Here is a 26,418-nt window from a genome sequence, read left to right as displayed (position 1 = left end):
CTGTCAGCTTTGTTTGTGCTGTGTCTTTATAGCAGTGACCTTTTGTGTCCATCTTTTCATCTGCCCATTGTTTTCTCACAGTTCAGAGCAGCTCATTCCCTCCTCCTCTCTCTTCTAAGGTCAAGGTGGACATGAAATTTCCATCCAACCTGTGCTGTAACACCTGATGTGAGCACTTCCTATATAGAATAGATTGTGATGTCATAGAGAAGGGGACAGGGCTACCCAAATTCTCTCAATTTCAGGGAGGAGCTGCCCAGGTGTGCTGAGGGCCTGTACACGGGAAGAGAAACAGGGAGTCCTCCACAGTGAGTAACCCCACCTTGAAGTATACCCAATATCCATCATAGCCTTGTCCAGTTCAGTATAGTTTCCCCTTTTGAAGTCCATTCGGTTTAAACTCTGGAATATTTCCAGTTCAGTTGAGTTTCTTGCCTTCTTGCCTTAGCCCTCACTTCATTCTCCTCCTCCTTGTTTTTATAAAGTTTTATTCTTTCAAAAACCTTTTGAGGTTCTACATCACCTTTAATTGGGCATTGCTCTGTACGCAACAAATATTTGGTGTTATATTTTATCTGAAGTTGTATTTCTTTGGCAGTTCAACTTGGCTTCCAAAGTTTTTGGTTCAGTTTCACTCTAATGCAGGAATTGGAACACTAATGCTGAAATGCTAAGTAGAAATACTACATGAAATACTAAGATGGACTGATGCACCATGTTTTGAACTAGAAAGGGCAGGACAGGAAGTGTAGACTTCAACTTTAGAATGAAAGAGTAGGCTTGCATAGCTAAATGAAAAGGTATGCTAAACATAATATTGTTGTTGGTGTTTTAAAAAACCATCCAGTATTAAATTGTTTTACCTATGATTTTATTGAGACTTTTATCTCTAGGATTCTTATCATATTTATATTTTGATGATCTTACAGTTTAGCATAGATTATCTTTGAGCTTTTGCTAGTCTAGTGTGTTATAGCACAACAGGCTTGAAAAGAGTAGACATGATGAACCTGAGGACAACAGGTATGGTGTCTGGAAAATGGTATTGTTTAATCAGTGGTACTTCCTTGAGCAAGTTGGAAGAATTCCCTGCTATAGTTGTTTGTGTTTACTATTTTTGGACCATTACAATTTGTTCCTAAATAGATAGCTATACTAATGTCCACGGTAGCATTCAATTAAGGTACCACAAAAGCAATTTTGGACTGTTTGAATATATGTTCTGAATGAATGGCCTATTCCTCATGTAGATGTGCATGCCTTAATAATATAATAATATCCATAGAGGTCATGTTTACTGTCATCATGGCCTTTGTTTGATCAGTTACATACCTGGGATCAAGTAGTGTGTTAACTGGGGAGAAAGGCATGGGTGAGTATCTGGAAATTACAGTGAAGGAAGTAGAAGCCTTCATTCTCGCTAAGCAGAACTGTTATATATATCAACAGGGACTCCTTCATAAAAGGCAAAGGAATGGAAAACTGAGCTGAACTGGAATGTATATTTCAGGAACAAGTTACAGTGTTTTTCTAGTTTTTTTCCCCATGTTATTCATATTGTAAAAATTTGAAAGATAATATGCTGTTTTTCAAACCCAGTCAACAGCAAATGGATTTTTTTTAAAAAAAGAGAGAGATATTACTGATTTTTTTTTCAAGCAGCACCATATATTATTCCTCTTATTCTACCATCTCTAAGCAATTGCTCCTTTCATTTATAATCTTAAGTGGGATCCATATTTCTACTTCTCTGCCATGTAAAGATTTTCTCATACATTTCACTAGTTGATGCCCATGATTATCTGCTTGGCTTGTTGTAAGCTATTGTTCTTGTTTTACAAATAGACGACCCATCAAGAACAGCTTTTCACTTTTTAAACAAAGTATTGTGCAAAGTGTACGATGATAGAGTTTTTGAAACATCTGCAATAATTACTTTTTACCTTCTTACACGTTTATTTATTTTTAGGCACTGGAAAAACATCCCAATTCACCGATGACTGCAAAGCAAATACTGGAAGTAATTCAGAAAGAAGGGCTGAAAGAAACAAGGTCAGTATTTAAATTGTATTTTAAACTAGCTTGTATTTGGGAAATCTTTTCATTAGTATATATATGCTGTTCATAATTCAGTAAGTAGAATATTGGTTATGACCCTAAATATCTCACTGATGTTGCATATAGAAGACCCATATGTTAGAGATGTATATCTTTGTCTAATCCATATTTTTGTACACTTTTTAATGATTTCTGGCCATTTCAGGTTTGAAGGAAAATTTTCTGTGTAAAATATTTTAATGAAAGACAATACAATTAAAATACATTTTTAAAATGTTTTAAAAATATGCTGAAGTTTTTATTCTTGTCATAGACAAGTCTGTTAGAGAAAAGTTGGAGAAAACAAAGTGAGATCAATAGGACAACATAGCTATAAAGTTATGTACTTTTACTTGCTAAGAAAACTAAAGTAAATGAGATTTAGCTTTTAGTAAATATCATAAAATTCATAAAATTTTGCTGTAGGGTATTACAGCTTATTTCTTCTTAGAGTGAAAAGCCATTAATTTATAAAATAAGTTTCTGGTACATTTCTTTCTGTAGTACAGAGAAAGGAGGGATTGGAAAAAAATGAAGTTGTGAATATCTTCAAAACCAGGCTTATTTAATACTTTTAAAAGCATTATTGATGTGGTTGTTGATATAAAATTATAAAGAACAGTTGCAAGATTTTGACTTAAAGAACAGATCATAGCTTTGTAACCAAATGGAATTAGTTGGAGGTTCTTTGGTCCCTGCGTTGCAACCTGAATTTCCAGACACAGCAGTTGATTGAAAGAGGCTTGAAGGCATTATATTGTCCAAGATAATCTAAACTTTATTAATTTTGGATGGTTCCATCCCATGGGTGATTTGGGGAGGGGTGTCAATGTATAGGTTGATAATTGGTATAACAAATGGCAGAAGACATTTGTGTTAGTTGGTATGTATCCATTACCAATGCATTGATCAAAACAGAAAATAGGAAACTGCCTTATAGTGAGTCATACCAGAGATGCTTACATCATTCAGTCTACTGATTACAATGGATTGTGATAGTGCTCAAAAGTTTTACACAGGAATTTTGCCCAGCCCTCCCCAGAGATGTAGAGTATTTAATCTGGCATGTTGTCCATACAGAGCATATGTCTCTGCCATTAAGCTACGCCCTTGAACAAGAGCATGGACCATTTCCTCCCCTCTATAAGCTCCTGCCCTAGAATTGAACCCAAGGCACAAAGAATCCTTTTCTTCTCAAGTGGAAATCTTGTTATTTTCATTTGGAATAACAGCCTGATTACAGGATGGAATCTGTAGAAGGCTACCCACTTGAGACTTTGGAGTGGTTTATCCAATGCCATTCCCATTCCTGCAAGAAAATCCAACTCCCTCTGTTAAATGTGGAGACATTCTCACCATGTTTTGGGAACTTTCCAGGTAGCATTTGGGATCATTAAAAAAAATTAATTGACCCCTGGAGAATCTATGTGAGCTCCAAGCAAGATATGCCATCCAAACCCCTAAAGGTAATTTTGGGGGCATTTGGGAGCAAAAAGGGTTTTGACCTCAAGAGGCCACAAACATGGCCTGGAGGATCCACAAGCAGCTCACAAGCTGTGTTTTGCTCATCCCTGTCCTAGATCTAAAAGCCAGTTAGTGGCCGTAGACTCTGAGTAGGATCAAAAGACCCAAAGGACATGTTGCTCCAATACTGGGGACTTCTTACTAATCCCCATATGTTCTGGCTCAGTGGGTAGTAGGGTGGTCTTATGTAGCTACTTTGAACAGGAAGGAAAAATGGTCACAATGGTCCAATGTTTCCCTATAGAATAGAAACCAATTCTCTGCCCACCAAGAAGCAGGCTATTTGAAACCCATTTGAGGGTCTTCCTAAAATGATAAGCTTGGAGTGACAGATCTTTTCCACTGTTAATGTTATCCAGAGGAAACTAACAGGCTGAGTGTATGTATTGCACTTAAATGTTTTCTAGTAACGTTTTCTAAGAAGAAAATAATGGAGTGACAGTCATTCACAGCATATAATCATGCAATTTACTTGTACACTAGACAGGTGTGTAATAAAGTGTAAGAAATGAGTGCCTGGAGGGAGCTGAGCATAGCAAGCAATTTCAGTAATGTTATGTAGAATTGTAGATGGAAAGCTCCAGAAGTTCTAATATATAGTGAGGATTGGTACATCACTGGTGCCAATTGCAAGAAACCTGGATGTGGGAGGGGGAAGTCCAACAAATGTATGTCCTGAGATACACAAGTAAGCAGAAAAGAAAATGAAATGTTGTGCAGCAATCATTTTGATTGTTTCCTACTATTTTCCACAATAAAGAATATGTTGTTTTTCATTTTTTCCCTTGCTTTGTTGTATGTAGCTCCTGAATTCTGGCCTCTCTAAATATTCTTATTACTCAGGTTATTAAATAGTACCACTTCATTGTCAGACTGCCTTGATCATATTTACCCTTGCAGATTGTTGTGCTGTAGATTGTTCTATGAAGAGAATGAGTAGAAGGGTAAATGGCCAAAACCTAAGTGATTGAAATACAACAAGAAAAAATTAAACTGTCTTTATCAATGTTTTTCAGACATAGTTGGGTTTTTTTGGAGGGGGAGGGGATCAGAACTCAAGAGGGAAAAACCTACTGCAGCTAGCGTAAATGGCCCATTCAGCACTGTAAAAAATAAAAGATAAAAATCAATGCGGTGGAAAAGCATCAACTGCCTCTGACAACATAGAAAGGAAAAAACTGTTTACTGCTGCATGAATTGTACAATGGTGCAATATGTATTGTGTTGTAAACCTCTATACAAATGTATCTATAAAGTTCAGCACCTCCTTTAACAAATACTGAAAATAAATTGAGTTACGATATATTTCTGAAGGCAAGGTTGAACTGAGAGATTTATTCTTTTAACAGAGAAACAAAGAGCTAGCTTTCACACTAGTTTTTGTTAGTTTTGCTGGGGTATTGCTTTTCTTCTATCCGTTGGAACCATAGTACAGTGGAGGTCTATATACTCTCCAGCCATGTCATGTCTTTCTTCATGTCCAAGGGTGCATTTAAAACACAATTTTTTAAAACATGAAGATAAATATAGTCAATTTAAAAGGTGGGAGGAGAAAGGGATTTATATAATAATCAATGGTTTTTTCATCAGGAAAACCTATTGAAATGGAACAAATGAAAAATAAATTAAGGTCAGTTAATCTATTTTGGTGGCAATTGGTACAGATAAACACATTACAGATAAATAAAATCAGAAAAGAACACCCCCCTAAAGCCCTAACTTTATTTGAATCCATCTTAATAATAATAATAATAATAATAATAATAATAATAATAATAATAAAAAAACTTTATTTATATCCCGCCACCATCTTCCCAACGGGGACTCGGGGCGGCTTACATGGAGCCATACCCAAAACAATACAATGTAAACAGCATATAAAAGAACAGCACAACACAATACAATAAGCAATACAGTAAATAATATCCATTACAAAATAAAACAAGGAGACAATAAAAACAAGGGCAGACCACATGAACATTAAGTTAAAACTCGGGGTGAGAAAGACATAAAAATAAAAACCACAGCGAACAGGGTCATAAGGGAGTGGGGTATTCTGGAGGATAGATATTAGAGGGAGCAACGGAAAAGAAATATAAAATGGTTACTCTCCAAAAGCACAGCGAAAGAGCCATGTTTTCAAGTCTTTCTTGAAGGCTGCTAGTGTGGGGGCTTGCCTAATCTCAGCGGGCAGAGAATTCCACAATCGGGGGGCCACAGCAGAAAAGGCCCTCTCCCTTGTTCCCACAAGGCGGGTCTGGGATATCGGGTGTGGGGACAGGAGAGCTTCCCCTGATGAGCGAAGGGATCGTGTAGGCTTGTGATAGGAGATACGGTCACGAAGGTAGGTGGGTCCCAAACCGTTTAGGGCTTTATATGTGATGGTATACACCTTGAATTGGGACCGGAAAATAAAAGGCAGCCAGTGGAGCTCCTTGAATAGGGAAGTAGATCTCTCCCTGTAACTCGCCCCCGTAATTAACCTGGCAGCCGAGCGCTGGACCAATTGTAGTTTCCGGGCCATCTTCAAGGGAAGCCCCACGTAGAGCGCATTACAGTAGTCCAGTCTAGAGGTAACTAAGGCATGCACCACCATGGTCAAGTCAGACTTCACAAGGTATGGTCACAGTTGGCGCACAAGCTTGAGTTGTGCGAAGGCCCTCCCGGCTACCGCCGACACCTGCGCCTCAAGCGTCAGCACTGAGTCCAGGAGGACCCCCAAACTGCGGACCTGTGATTTCAGGGGGAGTGCGACCCCGTCCAGCACAGGTTGCCACCCAATACCCCGATCCGACGCGCGACTGACCAGGAGGGCCTCTGTCTTGTCAGGATTGATCCTCAGTTTGTTCCTCCTCATCCAGTCCGCCACAGCGGCCAGGCACTGGTTCAGCATCCGAGGGGCTTCCTTGGAGTGAGATGGGAACGAGTAGTGGATTTGCGTGTCATCTGCGTAGAGATGGCAACGCCCTCCAAAACTCCAGATGACCTCTCCCAGTGGTTTCATGTAGATGTTGAATAGCATGGGGGATAGAATAGACCCTTGCGGGACCCCACAGGTCAATGGCCAGGGGTCCGAGCAGGTGTCCCCCAGCTTCACCATTTGGGAATGACCCTCCAGGAAGGACTGGAGCCACAGCAGAACCGTGCCACCGAGCCCCATCCCAGAGAGCCTCCCCAGAAGGATACCATGGTCGATGGTATCGAAAGCCGCTGAGATGTCCAAGAGAACCAGCAGGGTCACACTCCCCCTGTCCAGCTCCCTGTGGAGGTCATCCACCAAGGCGACCAAAGCCGTCTCGGTACTGTGCCCAGGCCTGAAGCCAGACTGCGAGCGGTCCAGAAAATCAGTGTCATCGAGGAACTCCTGGAGCTGCGTGGCAACCACCCGCTCCAGAACCTTGCCCAAAAATGGGAGTTTGGAAATTGGTCTGTAGTTGCTACATACAGATGGGTCTAAAGAGGTCTTTTTTAGTAATGGTTTTACTACCGCCTGCTTAAAGCAGGATGGAACTGACCCCTGACCCAAGGAAGCATTTATAATAGCCACAAACCAATCCAACAACCCATCTTTGGCCAGCTTAACCAGCCAAGAAGGACAAGGATCCAGAGCGCAAGTGGTCGCCCTCACAGACCCAAGGATCCCCTCCACGTCATCAGGAAGAACAAGCCGGAAAGAATCCCACAAGATCGGACAGACAGGTACCTCGGTTACCTCCACTGGAACTACAGTTAAGCTGGAGTCCAACTCACGGCGTATCTGAGCAACTTTGCCTGCAAAATGGTGCGTGAAATCGCTGCACCGAGTTGCCAAGTCATCAGGAAGCCCCTGGGTCTCGGGAGGCCGCAGGAGCTCCCCAACAACTCGGAACAACTCCGATGGCCTGTTGGCTGCAGACGCTATGCGGGCAGTCGTGAAAGCTTTCCTGGCTGCTCGCAGAGCCACGGAGTAAGCCTTAATAGCAGCTTTAGCCCGTGCTTGGTCAGACACATCCTGAGATTTCCTCCAGATGCACTCTAGTCCCCTCCTCTCACGCTTCATCACAGCCAGCTCCTCAGTGAACCAAGGAGTAGACGTGACTCTACGCAGCGAGAGGGGATGTTTGGGAGCGATCGTGTCAAGTGCCCTTGTCAGCTCACTATTATAGTGATCAGCCAGGACATCGACAGGATCGCCAGTCTCCAGAACAGGAAGATCCCCAAGAGACCTCAGGAGTCCATCCGGATCCATCAGCCTCCTGGGGCGGACCATCTTAGTGGGTCCACCACCCCGCGGAGGTTAGAAGACACGGCAAAACTTAAACAGATCAGATGATGGTCAGACCATGACAATGGAAGGATGTTTTGCTCTTCCATTCTGACTGTCCTACCGTCCACAATAAAGACAAGGTCCAGCGTGTGTCTTGCCTGATGTGTGGGCCCAGATATAACTTGAGTCAGCCCCATGGTCGTCATGGCAACCATGAAATCCTGAGCTGCACCTGTCAATGTGGTCTCGGCATGGATGTTAAAGTCTCCCAAAACTATGAGTTGTTGGGAGACCAGGGCCGAATTGGAGACCACTTCTGCTAGCTCAGACAGAGAGACTGCTGGGTCGCGGGGTGGATGGTACATGAGCAGAATCCTCAAGCTGTCTCGGGCTCCCACCTTCAGGAAGACACACTCAAACCTCGTAGATTGCAGAACGGCGCATCTGATCAGGGCGATGGACTGCCGAAAGATCACCACGACTCCTCCTCCCCGCTCCCCAGCCCTGGCCTGCTGATGCACCCCGAAACCCGGTGGACACAGCTGGGTGAGATTCACTCCACCCAGCTCGTCCAACCACGTCTCAGTGATGCATGCCAGATCCGCCCCCTCATCCAGGATCAAATCCTGAATGACAGCTGTCTTCAATCTTCAATGATAAATCAAATAAAACCAAAGGTCAAATTTCAAAAGTATATGAGACAATTCATGAAGTAAAACTAGGAACAGATGGATTGATCTTAGTGTGGGAATGAGATTTAGGGTTTAAAATAGAAGAGAAACAATGGACTTCAGTTTAGAAAACCCAAGCATATAAATCAATGTCAGCATAATTGAGAGAAAATACTTTGAATATTATGCATAGATGCTACTATTATCTTCTCAAATTACATAGAATTAATAAAGGAATATCTAAACTAAATATGGATTGGAGCTACATGTAGCTAGTGTGCCCAAAATTATGGAGATTCTCAGATGAAGTCCTATCATGGATTAGTCAAATAGTGGGAGAAACAACCAATTTTAGGAGATCTCTACTAATGATTTCTGCATTCAAAAGTCAGAATAAGAATTTGGTAAATAAAACTCTTATTCTGCAAATGTTATGTTCAGCAAGACTCGAAACAGTGAGAGGAACTGTCAATAAAGAATTGGTTAAACAGGATATGGATGGTTGCTCTATCTGAAAGGTTAACCTATAAAGTAAGATTAGCAAAAGGAGAATTGAAAGATCTGTTTGATAGCACATTGAAACCATGTATCAGCTTTATGAGTAAAAGCAATGGTGAATTTAAACCACCAAACTTCAAGAAAGATTATGGTTGAACAATAGTAAACTTATTGCAATAATTATATATAATGGATATAATTAGAATAAGTACGAGTAAAAGAATTGACAGAGGTGTATTTTTGTAATGCTATGTGAATGATGGGAGAGTTGGGGGTATAGACATGAGAACAGAAAATGTGATAATACAGTTGTGTTAAGTTTTAAATGTTTTGGAATTGTAAAATATTAAATAAAGATAAAATGTTAGATATTAATAAAAACAAGAGTTCGTCTACACTGTAGAGTTAATGCAGTTTGACACCACTTTACCTGCCATGGCTTAATACTATGAAATTATAGGAGTTGTAGCTTTTTTTTTTTTTTTACAAAGTCTTTAGCCTTCTCTGCCAAATAGTGGTGGTGTCTCACCAACCCCATGATTCTATAGCATTAAGCTCCGACAGTTATAGTGGTGTCAAACCAAATTAATTCTGCAGAGTATATGTTAAGCAATCATAAATTAGATTTGAAAAAAGACACTTGCGGGCAATGCAAAAATACTGGAGTGTATCTATTTGATAACAACTTCATCTGGGTTTTCCATAAAATCTGTGTGGCCAAAGAATGGAAATTTCAGAGAGAAAAGGCTAGCTTGAAAACTGACTGAGACATGAAACATCACATGCAATATATTTTATGGATTAAACTCTTTTCCTGAAGCAGAGCCAATACAAGTTGGAGAAAGAATATCAAGTTATGGTTCTATCTGAATTAATAAACTTTAAAACTCTGTTTTTCACAAAAGAAAGCCATTTTCCTAAGGTGTCACAGATGGTCTCCTACCTTTCCTTCTGTTCTAATATGAAATCATTCACACAGTGCTCTGAATGCATGAACATTTGCACATTGTCATGCACTATGATATTTTAATAATAATAATAATAATAATAATAATAATAATAATAATAATAATAATTTTATTGCTTCCCCTTATGCTTCAAGGCAGGTTACAACATAGCTAAAACACATATCATTACATACAATAAACACATTAAAACTTATTTTTATAAAATACATATATTAAAATACACAGAAAAATAATTAAAATATAGTGGACAAATACACTAAGAGATAAGTCTTCAAATGTGTTTAAATTACAACAGCTCATTTAGCTGTTGGAGCTTATCTGGCAGGTCATTCCACAGTCTTGGAGCAGCAGATGAAAGAATCCTCTGGGTGATGATCACCGGTCAGGCTCTGGCAGGCTGGAGTACCCCTCCCCCAGAGGGCTGCATTGTTTGGGGCAGATTGTATGGAAGAAGAGGATCCTGTAGGTAACCTGTACCCAAATCATATTCAGAGTGTAGACAGAGTTTGGGAGAGTTGCTTTTAGGACTATAGTTACTAGAATCCCCTTGCTGGTGACATCGCCAGTATCCCAGCCAGCTGGGGAATTCTGGGAATTACAAAATGCTTCTAAACTCTGCCTTCAATTGGAAGTGCTTTCCAATATCAATAGGACTCCTGGGAGCAATTCTTAAGGTCTGTCTAAAGCAGGCCTGCACAACATACAGCCCACGGAACAAATATGGCCTGTTGATGCAACCTGCCCAGCGCTGTTGCCTACCCCCCCCCCCCACTGTCTGCTGCCTCTTGTGCTCCCTGGCCTCACCTGTTTCGCTGTTTCCTCCCCCCCCCCCCCATTATCTAGACTCATGCTGTTCAAATCCACAAACAGCAGCTCAGGTCAATCACAGGCTGGGCTGCTCTGTGTGGATCAGGCCCTCAACGAGGAAGGCAGGCAGCATATTTATTTATTATTTATTTACAGTATTTATATTCCACCCTTCTCACCCTGAAGGGAACTCAGGGCGGATCACATTATATACATATAGGGCAAACATGCAATGCCCATATACACATAGAACCGAGACAGAGACAGAGACAGAGGCAATTTAACCTTCTCCTGAGAGGATGTTCGATTCTGGCCACGGGGGGGGGGGGGGGAGCAGCTGCTTCATCATCCACTGTGACAGCACTTCCTCATTCCAACATTGTAAATTAATTAAATTTGCCTCCCCACTTTATAAGTGGTACCTTATTTCCTACTTGATAGATGCAACTATCTTTTGGGTTGCTAGGTCAGCAACAAGCAGGGGCTATTTTTTATTTTTTAATTGACGGGTGCTCACCCCGCCACGGGCTGGCCTTGAACTCATGACCTCGTGGTCAGAGTGATTTATTGCAGCAGGCTGATCACCAGCCTGTGCCACAGCCCGGCCCAATCTGCAAAGTGTAGCTCAGGCCATTCACCAGGCTCATGCCATTCCCATGGGGATGGTGCAAGCCTGGCGCAGGGAGGTTGATCTGCCCCTCATGAAATAGGTCCTCTACTGCCTTCCTAGTCAGGGAAGTGGGAAAAAGAGGAAGGGAAGGAGAAATAAAAGAAAGGGTGGTAGGAAAATGAAGAGAGTGAGGGAGAAAAGGAAGAAAGGGTGGAAGGAAGGAAGAAAGGGAAGGAGGGAGGAAGACAGGAAGGAAGGAAAGGAAGGAGAAATAAAACAGGGAAAAGAGAGGGAAGGAGGGAGGGAGAAGGTGAGAAAGAAGGAAAAATTCAGAAGGTGTACTATAGTGGTGTTCACCTCGGACTATAGCTCTGAACCCACTGAGTGACTTTGGGCAAATCACACTCTCTCGGCTTCAGAGGAAGACAGAGACAAATCCCCTTTGAACTAATATTAATAAGAAAACTCAGTGATAGGGTCACCCTAAGTCTGAAATGACTTGAAGGCATACAAAAACAACAATCCTAATTACTTTACTTGGAAAGCAAGGTGCTAAAACACAACACAAAGTGCTAAAAACCTATTTGTGGCCCTAAGAGGCTTAGCCTATCTATTTTTGGCCCGGTAGTAGCCTGAAGTTGTGCGGGGCTGAACTGCTCTTTCCAATGATTGATGAGAGCAGCTCCTCCACAAAGAGGGTTCTAGCATTATGCACAGAAAGAAGCCTCTTAAAATAAAAATGCTCCAGAAATAAGATGCTTTGCATTTTCCATAAAGCTAACTGTAAGGCAATTCCCAGTATCAGAGAATGGACTTAGGCAGATTAACATACAATTTTAAGTATGTTATTATGGAAGAAAAAGATAACCTGCCAATTGTTCAGGGTTAGTTGGATATGACCTAGTACTGCTTCCTGCAGAACCGACATTTCAAATCTGTGTAAAAAGAAAGAAAGAAAGAAAGAAAGAAAGAAAGAAAGAAAGAAAAGAAGCACTCCCTTCTTTGAGGAAGCAATGCTGAGAAAACTAGCGAGCCTATAATCTCATGAAAGGATTTTCTGATTAATTGGGTGCAGAAGTGATACCTGCACATTTAGCATTAAAATACAGAATGTTAAAAGAGAAATATAGTGGCATGGTTGTTGTAAAGTTGATAGCTGTATCAGCACTGTTAGAAACAAAACAATTAATTGCTTTTCCAACAGTGAGGAATAGAGTTTTGTAGTGGATGGGAACTTAAGCTGAAGTGTCCTCTTCAATGGATTGTCACCCTGTCATGGTGAGGAGGCTTGTGTGTTCCGATGAACCTGTGGGCGAAATCATTGGAGTCATGTGCTCTCAGGGGGTCTCCCGGGGTGGCAGGGCTGTAGGTAAGGAACCAGATGAAGCACAATCCAAAGGCCTCAACAGCAGAGCAGGCGGATGATAACATGGTACATGTTACCATGGCTGGAAGAAGGCTGCAACAGATGAAAAGCCACAGTTGTGTTAATCATGCCACTGAATGGGACCCTCATTCTGTGAAGACTGTGTGTTAATTAGCTGTGGAATGTCCAGGATGGGAGAAAGAACTCTATTTAGTGCTAATCAAGGTGATCAATTGCAACATTCACACTTGCCTCAAACAGACAAGAGTTATTTCTCTCACGCTGGACATTCCACAGATATATAAACCCCACTTGCATAGTTTCAAACAAACCTCACAACCTCTGAGGATGCCTGCCATAAATGTAGGTGAAACGTTAGGAGAGAATGCTTCTGGAATATGACCATACCCATGAAAGCCTTCGACAACACATTGAACAAAACTACTGTTATTGTTGGTAATGTTAGCTTTATTTATACCCCGGGAAAACCTGTCTACATATGTATCTTGGAGATGGGACTGAAATCTCAATACGAAAGTCATTTATGTTTCATATACACATTATGCATATAGCCTGAAAGTAATGTATACATTTAAAATAATTTTGTGCATGAAACAAAGTTTGTGCACGTTGAACTACCAGAAAGCCAAGGTATCACTATCTCGTGGTGGATTGCAAGAATTTCAGGACAAGACCATATTAGACTTGCCCCACATTGCCCTGATCAGCTTTGTGTGATATTTGGCCTCTACCAAGCTAACCCAGCTGTAATTCAACTTAAGTGGTCAGTGTAAAATGTGCCTTGTTTAGTGGAAACCAAGCTTAGGAATAATGACTTTATTTGGATATATAACATCAAGAAGCTACTTGGTCTAAAACAGAAGTGAGCAAAGTGAAGGAGGAGATATATCTTGCCAAGATCTTCTAGGGAGCTAATGTAGTCCTCTGTATTAAATAAAACAATGATGACTATGGATTGATAACCCCCAGAGATGAAATTTTTGCCTCAGTTATCTGTTTTCTGAATTATTCCAATTAGCCTTAGCACTTCAATAGCAGTGTGATCATTCAGTCATTTATCAGTCTCTGTGAGAAATGCAGAAATACAGATGGACTTGTATTGACGGACGGTGTTTTCAAGTTCTTACCCGAAAACTCTAAAAGTGACTACCAACTTGCTATAGATTTTGGAACTGCTGTTGGCTCACATTGATTTAAAGATTTTCTTCTCTTATTATTTAACAACCTTTTATGTTAATTTTTTTTCTGCGAACATAGGGCGATCTCATAGAACACATAGGGCAATCTCAAACCGCTTCCTAATTGTGTTATCTGACCTCATATTTATTGACTGTACTGTACTCATTTTAACAGGCAAGGAGTTCATCTCATTGCATTATCAATTTAGATGTAATTGTGCTTAGACATTTGGAATTATGTTATAGTTGTTCAGAATCAATTACAACAAGGGCCTGCTAGATTTTATGTGCCATAAATTTGTCTCTCTCACATATTGTTGAAGCAGTCAGTCACTTAGATGACTGATATTTTCCCTCATACCCTAGATATGAAGTTTAGCGGGAAGAAAATTAAAAACCAAAAATAAGACCAATTCAAATTCAAATACATATGTTAACATATGAACATAATCTTTGTTGGAAATTACCAACACATAGTGAATCTATATTGTCTGAGACACACATTTCAGGTTTTGTTTTTTGTTTTGTTTTTTTTAATATATTTCCTGCTGGGACAATCAGTTGTAAAAAGATCCTCATCTGGGCAACCCTCTTCTCTGTACCTGGAAGGAAAAACAACTTTTAAGGTAAACAGTTTTGGGGCCCTGGAAATAATTTTTCTTTTTAATCTTTCAAAAATGTGCTTGGGATATGGAAAGAGAGTGTGAAGTTTAGATACCCATTCTCAGTAGCACGGGTATCAAAACCTAAGCAACTGAAGAATGGCTCTGGGTAACAAAATAATGGTAGTTTGAAGATCACAAGTTATTAAGTCTAGCAAAATTTATTTGTGAGTACTTACTTTCACAATTTGAATTCAGTATAATGCACTTCTCAATAAGTTTTTATAGAACTAACTGAACAAGCTTGTTTGAAATTAAAATGTCACATTGTTTTTATTGTGACCAAGTTGCAACTACACTTAGCAAGATGGGTCCTAGATATAAAATAGGTTTTCAATTTAATACAAGGGTAGGAATTATGTGACTCTCCAAATATTGTTCACCTTCAACTCTTAGCATTCCTAGCCATTGGGATGATAGAAGTTTTGATCCAACATCTAAAGACTTAATTATTCCAACCTATGGATGAGGATTCATAGACAGAAAAATGGAATTTCATAAGACCTGTGGCCCCTTTCAAGCATTAGTAAATGTAGCTCAAATAATTAAAAGGAGCATACAATCCCATGTCCCTCTAGCATAATTTCTTTCACCAACTGTGTATGGAAAGTGACCCTCTGAAGAAGACACATTTTCTTCTTCCTGTTGCCACCCTCTATACAAAAGGTGGGAGACCCAGAAATGGAGAATCCAGAGCTAGTGAGCTCCTCCTCCTTGCATATTTATTTAAATTACATTAAATGACACTTATGATGTAAGTGGGTACAGGTATTGGAAACTGCCATATGGTTACAAAAAAGCGGGGCTCCACCATTTGATTTGGTTTGCTTCCACTATGACATGTCATACTTAAAAATATTTCCTTTTGCTTAGATTGAGTAATCAGAACAGTATTCAGATTGCAACAGTGTGATAAATGAATGCAGTTTTTCTTTGGGGATGTATTATCAAACCTTCAGGTGGATGACAAAGACACCGACAGCAAGAAAATATTTCTAGTTGCTCACAGTTCACCTCTGCCTTTGCTGCACACTCTGGATGCCATATACTTTTGAGGCAAAATTAAAGATCAACCTTATTCAGAGCCCAGAAAATTAAGAAATTGGTCTCATCACTGACCTGATACTCTGCTTTGAAGTCATAGTGGAAAAAAAACTCTTCTTGTCATATTTAATACAATATCTGCCTCTATCTATTTGCGCCTGTATTTCCATCATGATTACAACACATGGGAAAGGGAGGTGTATCCTTTCTTTCTCCAAGCCATTTTTCTCCACTACATAGGTAAGGTAACATCATTGTAATAAAATGCTGTGGGATTTCTCAGAAAATCTTATGGTGCAAGAATAAGATTAATTTAAACAGTCAAAAATCTGAATTGAAACCAGTAAGAGTACTTTTCGCAGGCTAAAAAGATACCAAATTATTAACAAATTAAATCAGAGGGTTGAAACTGAAAGAAAAAGCCTCAAAGAGTTTTACAGTCAACACTCCATATTTGCAAATTTAATTTTTGCAGATTTGATTATTTGTGGATTTGATTAAAATGTTATATCTAGGAACATCTCTAAGGCAACTTTAGAGTCAATGTGATCTAGATGTTAACCATAGAGTCACACTAGAGTAACTGGAATTCATAGAATCTTGTCACATGTGCTTCTGGAATTTACTAGTATGGCCTTGGATTGCGGCAATCTAGGTGGAGCCCCCCCCCCCCCAAGTAGCGTGAGGACTTGTTGCCCTGCACCCCACACTGTCCCGACTTCCCCCTTACCCGATCACACAGGGGGAAGCCTGTTTAAGCCAGCTCGACACATCTTTCCCAGTGGAAAGACAGGGAGAATCCTATAGTCTACTGCCAGTAATTTTTGGGCGGCAGCAGGATTTTATTTTTCAGTTTGGCCACGGAGCCATCCCGGAAGTACTTTTCCAGAGTGTAATGGAAGCCAGCAGGGCCAAAATGCCTTTCAGTGAGGTACTATGGCCAACTTCTGGTGAAAGCTGACCACATAAATATGCTGGAAGATCTAGAGCAGGGGTCCCCAAACTAAGGCCCGGGGGCCGGATGCGGCCCTCCAAGGTCATTTACCTGGCCCCCGCCCTCAGTTTTATAATACAATATTTTAATATCCGTTTTAATAATATAATATACAGTAGAGTCTCACTTATCCAAGATAAACGGGCCGGCAGAACCTTAAATAAGTGAAAATCTTGGATAATAAGGAGGGATTAAGAAAAAAAGCCTATTAAACATAAAATTATATTATGATCTTACAAATTAAGCACCAAAACATCATGTTTTACAACAAATTGACAGTTCAATACACAGTAATGTTATGTAGTAATGACTGTATTTACGAATTTAGCACCAAAGCATTGCAACATTTACTACAAAAACAATGACTACTAAAAGGCAGACTTGGATAAAACAGAACCTTGGATAAGTGAAGCTTGGATAAGTGAGACTCTACTGTATTGTATATACATATAATATTGATAAAAATATTATACTGTTATACAATAGAATACTTATAATAATACAATATAATAATATTAATTACTAGCTGTGCCCGGCCACGCGTTGCTGTGGCAAAGTGGTGGTAGTATTGGTTAAAAATTGTTGTGTAATTTTTATTTGACTTTATTTGCATTTTTTATTAATTTTATTGTAAGTTATATTTTTATTTATTATATTGTATTATTTTCTTGTATTATTTTTAGTTATTTTCTGTTATTATAGTATTTTATTGTATTAATTTTTTTAGTGTTTTTTATTTTTTTATTGGGTTGCTAGGAGACCAAGTTGGAGGAGCTCAGCCTTCTAACTGGCAGCAATTGGATAAAAGCAATTATTCCTCTCTCTCTAATTTGGACTTTATTTTTCTTTTCTTTTTGTTGTATCAACCTAGAGGCGTGGATGATGGGTTGTGTTGTCAAATTTCGAGGTTGGAGGGCCTGTAGTTTTGTTGTTTTGTGGGTTGCCGTGATGCCATCACTCTTTTATATATATAGATATGTTATATATTACAACTAATATTACAGTATAGTGGTATAGTTCACTATAGTAATATATAATGCTAATATTGCGCTATGCTAATAATATAATATATTGTATGTACATACAGCTGCTCTGAGTCCCCTTCGGGGTGAGAAGGGTGGGATATAAATGTAGTAAATAAATGTAGTAAATAATTAAATAATTTTAGACTTGGGCTCAGCCAAACTCTCAAATGACTTGAAGGCACACAACAGCAACAATCCCAATTACCTTGACTATCTCATTGGCCAGAAGCAGACCCACACTTTCCATTGAAATCCTGATAGGTTTATGTTGGTTAAGATTGTTTTCATTTTTAAATATTGTATTGTTCTTTCATTGTTGTTGTTGTTGTTGTTGTTGTTGTTGTTTTGCACTACAAATAAGACAATATGCAGTGTGCATAGGAATTTGTTTGTATTTTTTTTTCAAATGATAATTCGGCCCCTCAACAGTCTGAAGGATTGTGGACCGGCCCTCTGCTTCAAAAGTTTGAGGACCCCTGATCTAGAGCATCCTAAAGAGGTGTTCTCAGAGGTTTAAAAAGGGTGTTTTTATTCATGTTTTTCTCGCTTTTATGGGAGTGGAGGGATGCTTATTCATTGGTTGCAGAATGAAGTCAATGCCAATTGCCGCTGTACTTCCAAGGGGGGAAAAATCTCCTTTCTGTTTGTACAGAGATCTTGATAAGTCTACCCTCACATTTCCCTGCGACTCAATTAAGAAAGGTGGGACATACTGTTACTTTCTGTATGTCCCTCAGAAAACATTCTCAAAGAATAACACTAAATTTGGAGATGAGAACTCCCCATGCCTACTTCTTGACAGAGTTCAAGGTTAAGGATCAAGCCAAAGTCTATGCATCACACAGTTGAACTTTAGCACCACTTCCAAAATCATGAAAGAAATCTGAGGGATGAAGTGAGTTGGATGGTTGCCATGTTCTCCATGGCTAGCACATTTTTGTACTCCTGTTTATAAACGGAATGTTGTCTGTGACTGTGTCTGAGGGTTTTTGTATATGTGTAGAAAGCACTATTATATGTGACAGTTGAGAATGTTTAAGATGGCTGAAAGCCAAGTTATGAACACTTGTTCCACTCTTGATGGTCCTGGCTTGCCATTATCCCTAAACAGTAAGCCGCATTAAGAAGTAGTAAACCTCACCCAATATAGTGGGACTTAAGTTAAGTAAAGGTTTTCTCCTGACGTTAAGTCCAGTCATGTCTGACTCTGGGGGTTGGTGCTCATCTCCATTTCTAAGCCGAAGAGCTGGCGTTGTCCGTAGACACCTCCAAGGTCATGTGGCCAGCATGACTGCATGGAGCGCCGTTACCTTCCCGCCAGAGCAGTACCTATTGATCTACTCACATTGGCATGTTTTCGAACTGCTAGGTTGACAGAAGCTGGAGCTAACAGCGGGCGCTCAATCCGCTCCCGGGATTTGAACCTGGAACCTTTCGGTCTCCAGCTCTGTGCTTTAACACACTTTGTCACCGGGGCTCCTTATAGTGGGACTTAATCCTGAGTAAATATGCAGTGGATTGCACTGGGTATCTCTTCAGCCTAAAGGATTACGAAGACTGATTTGTGCAATGCTTTTTGCAGCACTGGAGTTTCAGAAGTGTAGAATTTTTTTTAAAAAAGTTATGTCCCTTTGTTAAAAATATTGAAAGAATCACCACAGCAGCATGTCATATGGCAAGATTGGCATGATTTCCAGTCATTGAAGTGCTTATCTGATTTGGATTTTGGTGGTGCCGCATACAACTTACTTACTTAGGCGATCCCTCGTCGTTCGAGGACGATAGTCTTCCAACCTTGGTATCTTGGGCGTGTGTTCTTAGGTGACTGAAGAGACCGATTCTTGACCCGCATATTCTCCCGCAGTGAGGACATCGGTTTCCAGGTGGAAGGCGGTCCCGGTCGGGGTTAGCTTGACGCTCCTTCCTCTTGGCACGTTTCTCCCTTAAGCCCTCCGTTCGTGCCTCTTCGAACTCCGCAGCACTGCTGGTCACAGCTGACCTCCAATTAGAGCGCTCAAGGGCCAGGGCTTCCCAGTTCTCAGTGTCTATGCCACAGTTTTTAAGGTTGGCTTTGAGCCCATCTTTAAATCTCTTTTCCTGCCCTCCAACATTCCGTTTCCCATTCTTGAGTTCAGAGTAGAGGAGCTGCTTTGGGAGACGGTGATCGGGCATTCGGACAACGTGGCCAGTCCAACGGAGTTGATGGCGTAAGAGCATCGCTTCAATGCTGGTGGTCTTTGCTTCCTCAAGCACGCTGACATTTGTCCGCCTGTCTTCCCAAGAGATTTGCAGGATTTTCCTGAGACAACGCTGATGGAAACGCTCCAGGAGTTTGGTGTGACGTCTGTACACAGTCCACGTTTCGCAGGCATAGAGTAGGGTTGGGAGGACAATGGCTTTATAAACAAGCACCTTGGTCTCTCTACGGATGTCCCGGTCATCAAACACTCTCTGCTTCATACGGAAAAATGCTGCACTCGCAGAGCTCAGGCGGTGTTGTATTTCAGTGTCGATGTTGACTTTTGTGGAGAGGTGGCTACCAAGGTAGCGGAAATGGTCAACATTTTCTAATGTTACACCGTTAAGCTGTATTCCTGGCTTTGCAGAGGGATTAGCTGGTGCCTGTTGGAAGAGCACTTTGGTTTTCTCGATGTTCAGTGAGAGGCCGAGCTTCTCGTATGCTTCTGCGAAGGTGTTTAGAGTGGCTTGTAGGTCTTCTTCTGAATGCGCACAGACTACGTTGTCATCAGCATATTGGAGTTCTATAACAGATTTTGTGGTGACCTTGGTTTTGGCTCTCAGTCTGCTGAGGTTAAATAGCTTGCCATCTGTCCGATAGATGATTTCCACTCCGGTGGGAAGCTTCCCATCAACAAGGTGAAGTATCATAGCGATGAAGATGGAAAATAAGGTGGGGGCAATAACACATCCCTGCTTGACACCTGATTCCACCTTAAATGGGTCACTTTGGGAGCCGTTGCTGTCCAAGACTGTTGCCATCATGTCATCATGGAGGAGCCGCAGGATGTTCACAAATTTGTCAGGGCACCCGATTTTTTGGAGGATGGTCCAGAGAGCGCTGCGATTCACTGTGTCGAATGCCTTTGCAAGGTCAATGAATGCCATGTACAGAGGTTGGTTTTGTTCCCTGCATTTTTCTTGGAGCTGTCGAGCAGTGAAGATCATGTCCACTGTTCCTCTGGAGGGGCGGAAGCCATTCTGGGATTCTGGGAGGGTGTCTTCTGAGACAGGGAGAAGGCGGTTTGCAAGGATTCTTGCGAGGATTTTCCCGGCGGAGGTTAGAAGGGAGATACCACGATAGTTCCCGCAGTCTGTTCTGTCCCCTTTCTTGAAAAGGGTGATGATGGTGGCATCCTTGAAGTCAGCTGGGATTTTCTCAGTCATCCACATCTTTTCAATGAGCTGGTGCAGCCGCATACAACACTACTGTTGTGATAGTGTCATTTCTTTCTTATACTTATCCCTGCAGTAATATGTTTCCCAGAACCCCAGAATGGATTTTTAAGACTAAAAGGGAATCTGTACAAAGGAGTGGAGAGAGATTGTCCTCCAAGTGCATCGGCATAGACAGCTTCTGCTGATGGAAACATGCTGTTATATACTAGCTCATGAAAGCTGCAGAGGTAAAGATAAGGTCTCTGTGTGTGCTCAGCTGTTGTGCTTTTTGTTTTGGACTAGTCCTAACCAGGGCTTTTCTTACTTCTGTGGCTTTAATGGGATCCAGAAGCAATTGGCAATTGCACAACTAAGTCACTGTGGCCTCCTGATCCTGCAGGTGCTACAACTACTTTTATGGTATTATGGCGCTACAACAAAGACAGAGGGAGGCACCCTCTCAGAAGCACAACAGAAACAAATGGAGAAAATGCTGCAAACTGCATGAATGTACTTGTGCAAATAAAAATATGGACTAAATATAGTTGAGCATCTAGCAAGTATTAGATTGAGACCTATCTGTCTGTCTGTCTTTATATGGATTTTTTTTGGGGAGAAATAATCGTACCTTGTAATAAATGAGAACAATTTGCAGAATCCCTCTATTTTCTAGCACAGCTTTGTGGCTTATTATGTAACTTTAAACCTGTGATAAAACCAGCAGCTATTCACTTTCTACAATTTTGTTAAGAATATTTGTAACAGCACAAGAACCTATCATGTACTTAGAGAGCTATATTTGAATACTTTATTTCATGAGTCCTGTAATTTTCAGCTGTGCAAATTGCAAGCATTCATGTTATAGATACTCCTGTAAAAATGGCTATTTTATAAATTTCTTTTCATTGGCATGAACATTTGATTAGACTTTGGAAGGAGAGGGAAAGAATAGATTATCCATGGTTCTGGTGCAGCTAAAAGACCTGGTGCAACAGCACCCACCTTGGTTTCCTCCAGATTTTTTTTACAATCATTCTGATCATCATCCAACTTTGTTCTATCTGACTGGAGTTCAATATAATTGTCATGAACAACACATGGAGGATGCCAGATTGGGAACTGGCCTGTTAGATTAAGCACAAGTAGAATGTATGTATCTTGAATCTTCTTTTGCGAAATCCCCTGCTGCTTATGTAGAGATGAAAGGCAGAAAATGAGATCCAGGCCTGATTTAATTGAATTCTGTGCTTTCAAACGTTTTCTGGAGGTATTTGTCATGGAAATACAGTAGTAGTAGTAGTAGTAGTAGTAGTAGACGTAACAAGACAACAACAATAAAAAATGTAACAGTTTTTGTTTAAATAAATATTGTAAAATGTTTCCAGATAACATTGTATTGAAAATTGAAGATTTTCAATTAATATTAAACATTAAGATGAAAATTGAATCAAATCAGATATTTAATTGTTTGCTGTGGAGGTCTGAAATAGAAAGATGAGTGGGCATAGCAGATAAGTGGTGCCCAAAGACTGTATATGCTAATTCTGCAAGCTTCAGAGGTTAATTAAATGATTTCTTCTTGGAACAATATGCATTGATACTAGGCAATAAAAGAACCATTATGGTGTTTGCTGCTTAAAGCTATTTCACATAAGCACTTTTCTTATAGTATTAGGCTCCTACAGTGTTTCATGTTTGAATGTTGCTGTACCAATAGTGAACATATGAATCGTGGTTTAAGGCCTATTATTCAGATGAAAAGAACTGTGGTGATGAAGGTCCAAATTTGTCATGTCAATGAGTAATGATGTGTGGTAGGCCTGAGCAATTTAAAGCAACTGGCCAGGATTCATCTATGCTATTCTGCTGGTAAAAGCAGGCCCGTCACTGAAACCAAATGTATCCTCAAAATCTTCTACAGAATCATAGGAAAATATAGGTTTCACCAAGGGCTGTAAGACGAAGAAAAAGATCCTTCTCTCCTAGTCAGTGTGGACAGTTATGCGCAAGTGATACCCCCAGCAGTAAGTGTGCAAATAACTCAATCATTGGACCTTGATGTGTATAACATTTTACCCAAAACAATGTACTATGGGAAGCTGTTTACAGATTGAAAAACTGATTGCAAGATGGATGTAGTGAGAGAGCAGTTCATTGAAATATAAACCTAATAACTTCTCATTTCTCAAATCTAAATACAAAGAGGAGCATGTATTGACATAACTTTGGAAGTAGTAAATCAGTATTTTTGACTTCCATTTCTGATTCCCTTTCTACTTTCAGTCATAGAATTGAAACAGAAAGATTGGGGTGATCAGAAATGGTATATGGTATATGTGTGCATGAGAATTGTGATGTCTGTTTAGTTCTCAAATCTAATCTAATGGGCAGAAATTTAAATTTTCATCTGTTTTTATCCTCACAAGTGAGGCAGTAAAGATGCACAAAAAACCCCATGATGTCCATACATTTCTATGCAGAAACTTTCAGATGTCTGAATACCAGGTGAAAAATTGCACAAAATCATTGCCACTACATTATTCATCCCTGGTTTTTGTTTTTGTTTCTTTTTCTTGAGTATTGGCAAATCCATTTTTGGACAAGAATATTCATTCATTCATTTTCTAGCCCAAGGTCTCATTCCATTCCAGGAGAAATATGGGGTATAAGTTCAACAAATAAAAATACTTACATGCCTTGAATGCTCTAATTCTAGCTAAAGGTAAAGGTTTCCCCTGATGTTAAGTCCAGTCATGTCTGACTCTGGGGGTTGGTGCTCATCTCCATTTCTAAGCCAAAGAGCCAGCATTGTCCATAGACACCTCCAAGGTCATGTGGCCAGCATTACTGCATGGAGCACCGTTACCTTCCCGCCGGAGTGGTACCTATTGATCTACTCACATTGGCATGTTTTTGAACTGCTAGGTTGGCAGAAGCTGGAGCTAACAGCGGGCGCTCACTCCGCTCCCGGGATTTGAACCTGCAACCTTTCGGACTGCAAGTTCAGCAGCAATTCAGCAGCCACCGGGGCTCCATGCTCTAATTCTAAGTGTATATTATTTGGGCCAGGTTCCACTTTTTGGAGTTCAGGATTCCAGTACATTAAATACCTCTTTGCATTCCTGTAGTCAGTTTTATTCACGGTATAGCTGGGTGTACGTGAAGTATTTTGGCCACATCATGAGAAGACAGGAAAGCTTGGAAAAGATCATGATGCTGGGGGAAATGGAAGGAAAAAGCAAGAGAGGCTGACCAAGGGCAAGATGGATGGATGGTATCCTTGAAGTGACTGGCTTGACCTTGAAGGAACTGGGGGCAGCGATGGCTGACAGGGAACTCTGACTGGTCCATGAAGTCACGAAGAGTTGGAAACGAAGAAGAAGAAGACACTACAGAATTGTTTGCACTTTGAATTCTTAGTATTTGCAATGTCCTCATTTCTTGAATTGCCCACCTTTCCCATGAATGCCTAAACTATGTTTCTAAATCTTCAACTGAAGTTTTGAATTACTGAAATGCTAGAAATTTGGAAATTGAAGGAAAATTTCATTGGGGATCTCAGAAGTCTTATTAGGAGACAGTGCCGCCATTCCATCTCAGAAAGTGTATTTTTCATGCTCTGCATTATCAGCTAGTCTATTCCTAGATGCATGAGTCCCCTTCTCCCCAAAGGGGGGTATTAATAATAATAATAATAATAATAATAATAATAACCTAATTCTTTAAAAATGGAATGAAAACAGATACTGGCATTATCACAGTGGTTAGAGTAGAGCAGTAAAATTGGAATATCAATCTTTTTAAATATTTGAATGAATCAGCAGATGGATGGATACATTTACTTTAATTATAGGTCTTTAAACAGAAGACACAGTATACGAACCTGTAACTAAAACCATGTAGCCCAAACAATTTAAAATAGTATAGAAAATTAAAACAAAATAGCATTATATTAACCAATATTCTTCTGGTTGGTTACTGATACTGTGGTTACATAAGTTAAGGTGGTTTTTTTAAACCACCAACTTAGTATAATATCGGAATACTGTCTTTTCAAAAGGAAAGAACTTGCTATGAAGAGCTACAGTCTGCTTTCAACAACTGAAAAATTAATTTGGCTCTAGGCTCTCTATTTTAAAAAGCATGTGCCAGGGACACCTGTAAAAGAGTTTCAATTTCCCTTGAGCCACAGTGGCAAAGTATTTTGTGATATGGCACATACATAAACCTGCTTCCCATTGCTGGAGAGTTTCTTTTAACTGAAAAAACCTTGCTGTGAACAAAGGTTCAAACATAATATAATAAGAGTTAGTTTAGGGGGAAGGGGGGGTTGAGGAGAGAACTCTTTGAGAGGAGTAAAAGTAGGAGAATTATTTGTTATAATTTACCTCAAATTAAAATTAGCTAAAATTCCCACAACTTTCATTTTCAAAAATCCTGAACACCAGAAGAGTTTTTTCACCTGTGAAATATATAAGAATAAGTTGGCTTGATTTTATTATTTAAAAATTTCCACATGCATAAATATGTAAACCATGTGAATTAGAAGGTGAGTAAATACACCTATAGACTAGTAACTAAATTTTGTGGCATATTTGCAATTATCCCAGAAAATCTCCCTTGTACTTGAAAAGGTTAAAAATTCAGGGGTAACTAACACACCAACAATACCGAAGTAATTTATTTTTCGTACATACTAGGAACTATATTTAAAAGAAAGGTACTGTAGCAGAGGCTACCAGGGGATGCTAGAGAGAGAAGGAAACTCCATTTTATGGAGGTAGGGTGGGATGAAGAAGTTAAACCATTTCCCCCGTTTTCCTGTTATTCTCTCCACTCATGTCCCCATTGTGGAAACAATCCTCATTTATGACATGGGAAGTGGGGAGGGGAAATTACAAGCAAAAACAGGGGAAATGGTTTTCCTCCTTCAACTCCGCCCCTCCCAAAATGGGCTATCTTTCTCTCTCTAGTGCCCCCAGGTGGCCTTCGCACAGATAATGGAACGGTACCAAAACAAATATTGTCTTCGTCATTACCACCATTACCTTTTCAACATGCTTTACAACTGTTAAAATACTGCTAACATAAAAACAGAAATAAGAAAAGCACTACAGTTATACCATAAAGAATCATAGAGATAATCAGTTGGATAAAGTTATTGTTTTAGAAACCACCCGATTATGTCTCTGATGCTGGGTAGTAAACAAATAACCTAATACCAAAATGTTGCAAATGTGTGATGAAAAAGTTCAGATGTTGGTATTAGGTTAAAGAAAGATCTATAATGAGAAGGTTTTTCAGTTTTGGG

General features: G+C 40.0%; 1 protein-coding gene across 4 annotated transcripts in view; it reads left to right on the top strand.

Annotated features, from left to right (window-relative positions):
* Positions 1 to 26,418, top strand: part of asxl3 (ASXL transcriptional regulator 3) — a 153,386-nt gene that overhangs the window by 38,294 nt on the left and 88,674 nt on the right. For 2 of the 4 annotated variants that reach the window (XM_062980398.1, XM_062980396.1), the window contains exon 2: positions 1,970 to 2,052. In XM_062980398.1, the coding sequence (XP_062836468.1) occupies positions 1,970 to 2,052 (83 nt within the window). Of the gene's footprint in view, positions 1 to 245; positions 309 to 1,969; positions 2,053 to 14,547; positions 14,613 to 26,418 lie in introns of those variants that run through there. The other 2 variants (XM_062980397.1, XM_008114899.3) reach the window with 2 other exon arrangements.

The sequence above is a fragment of the Anolis carolinensis genome, chromosome 4 (genome assembly GCF_035594765.1).
Source record: "Anolis carolinensis isolate JA03-04 chromosome 4, rAnoCar3.1.pri, whole genome shotgun sequence".
Classification (NCBI taxonomy): Eukaryota; Metazoa; Chordata; class Lepidosauria; order Squamata; family Dactyloidae; genus Anolis; species Anolis carolinensis.
This window is presented reverse-complemented; position numbering and strand designations above follow the sequence as displayed.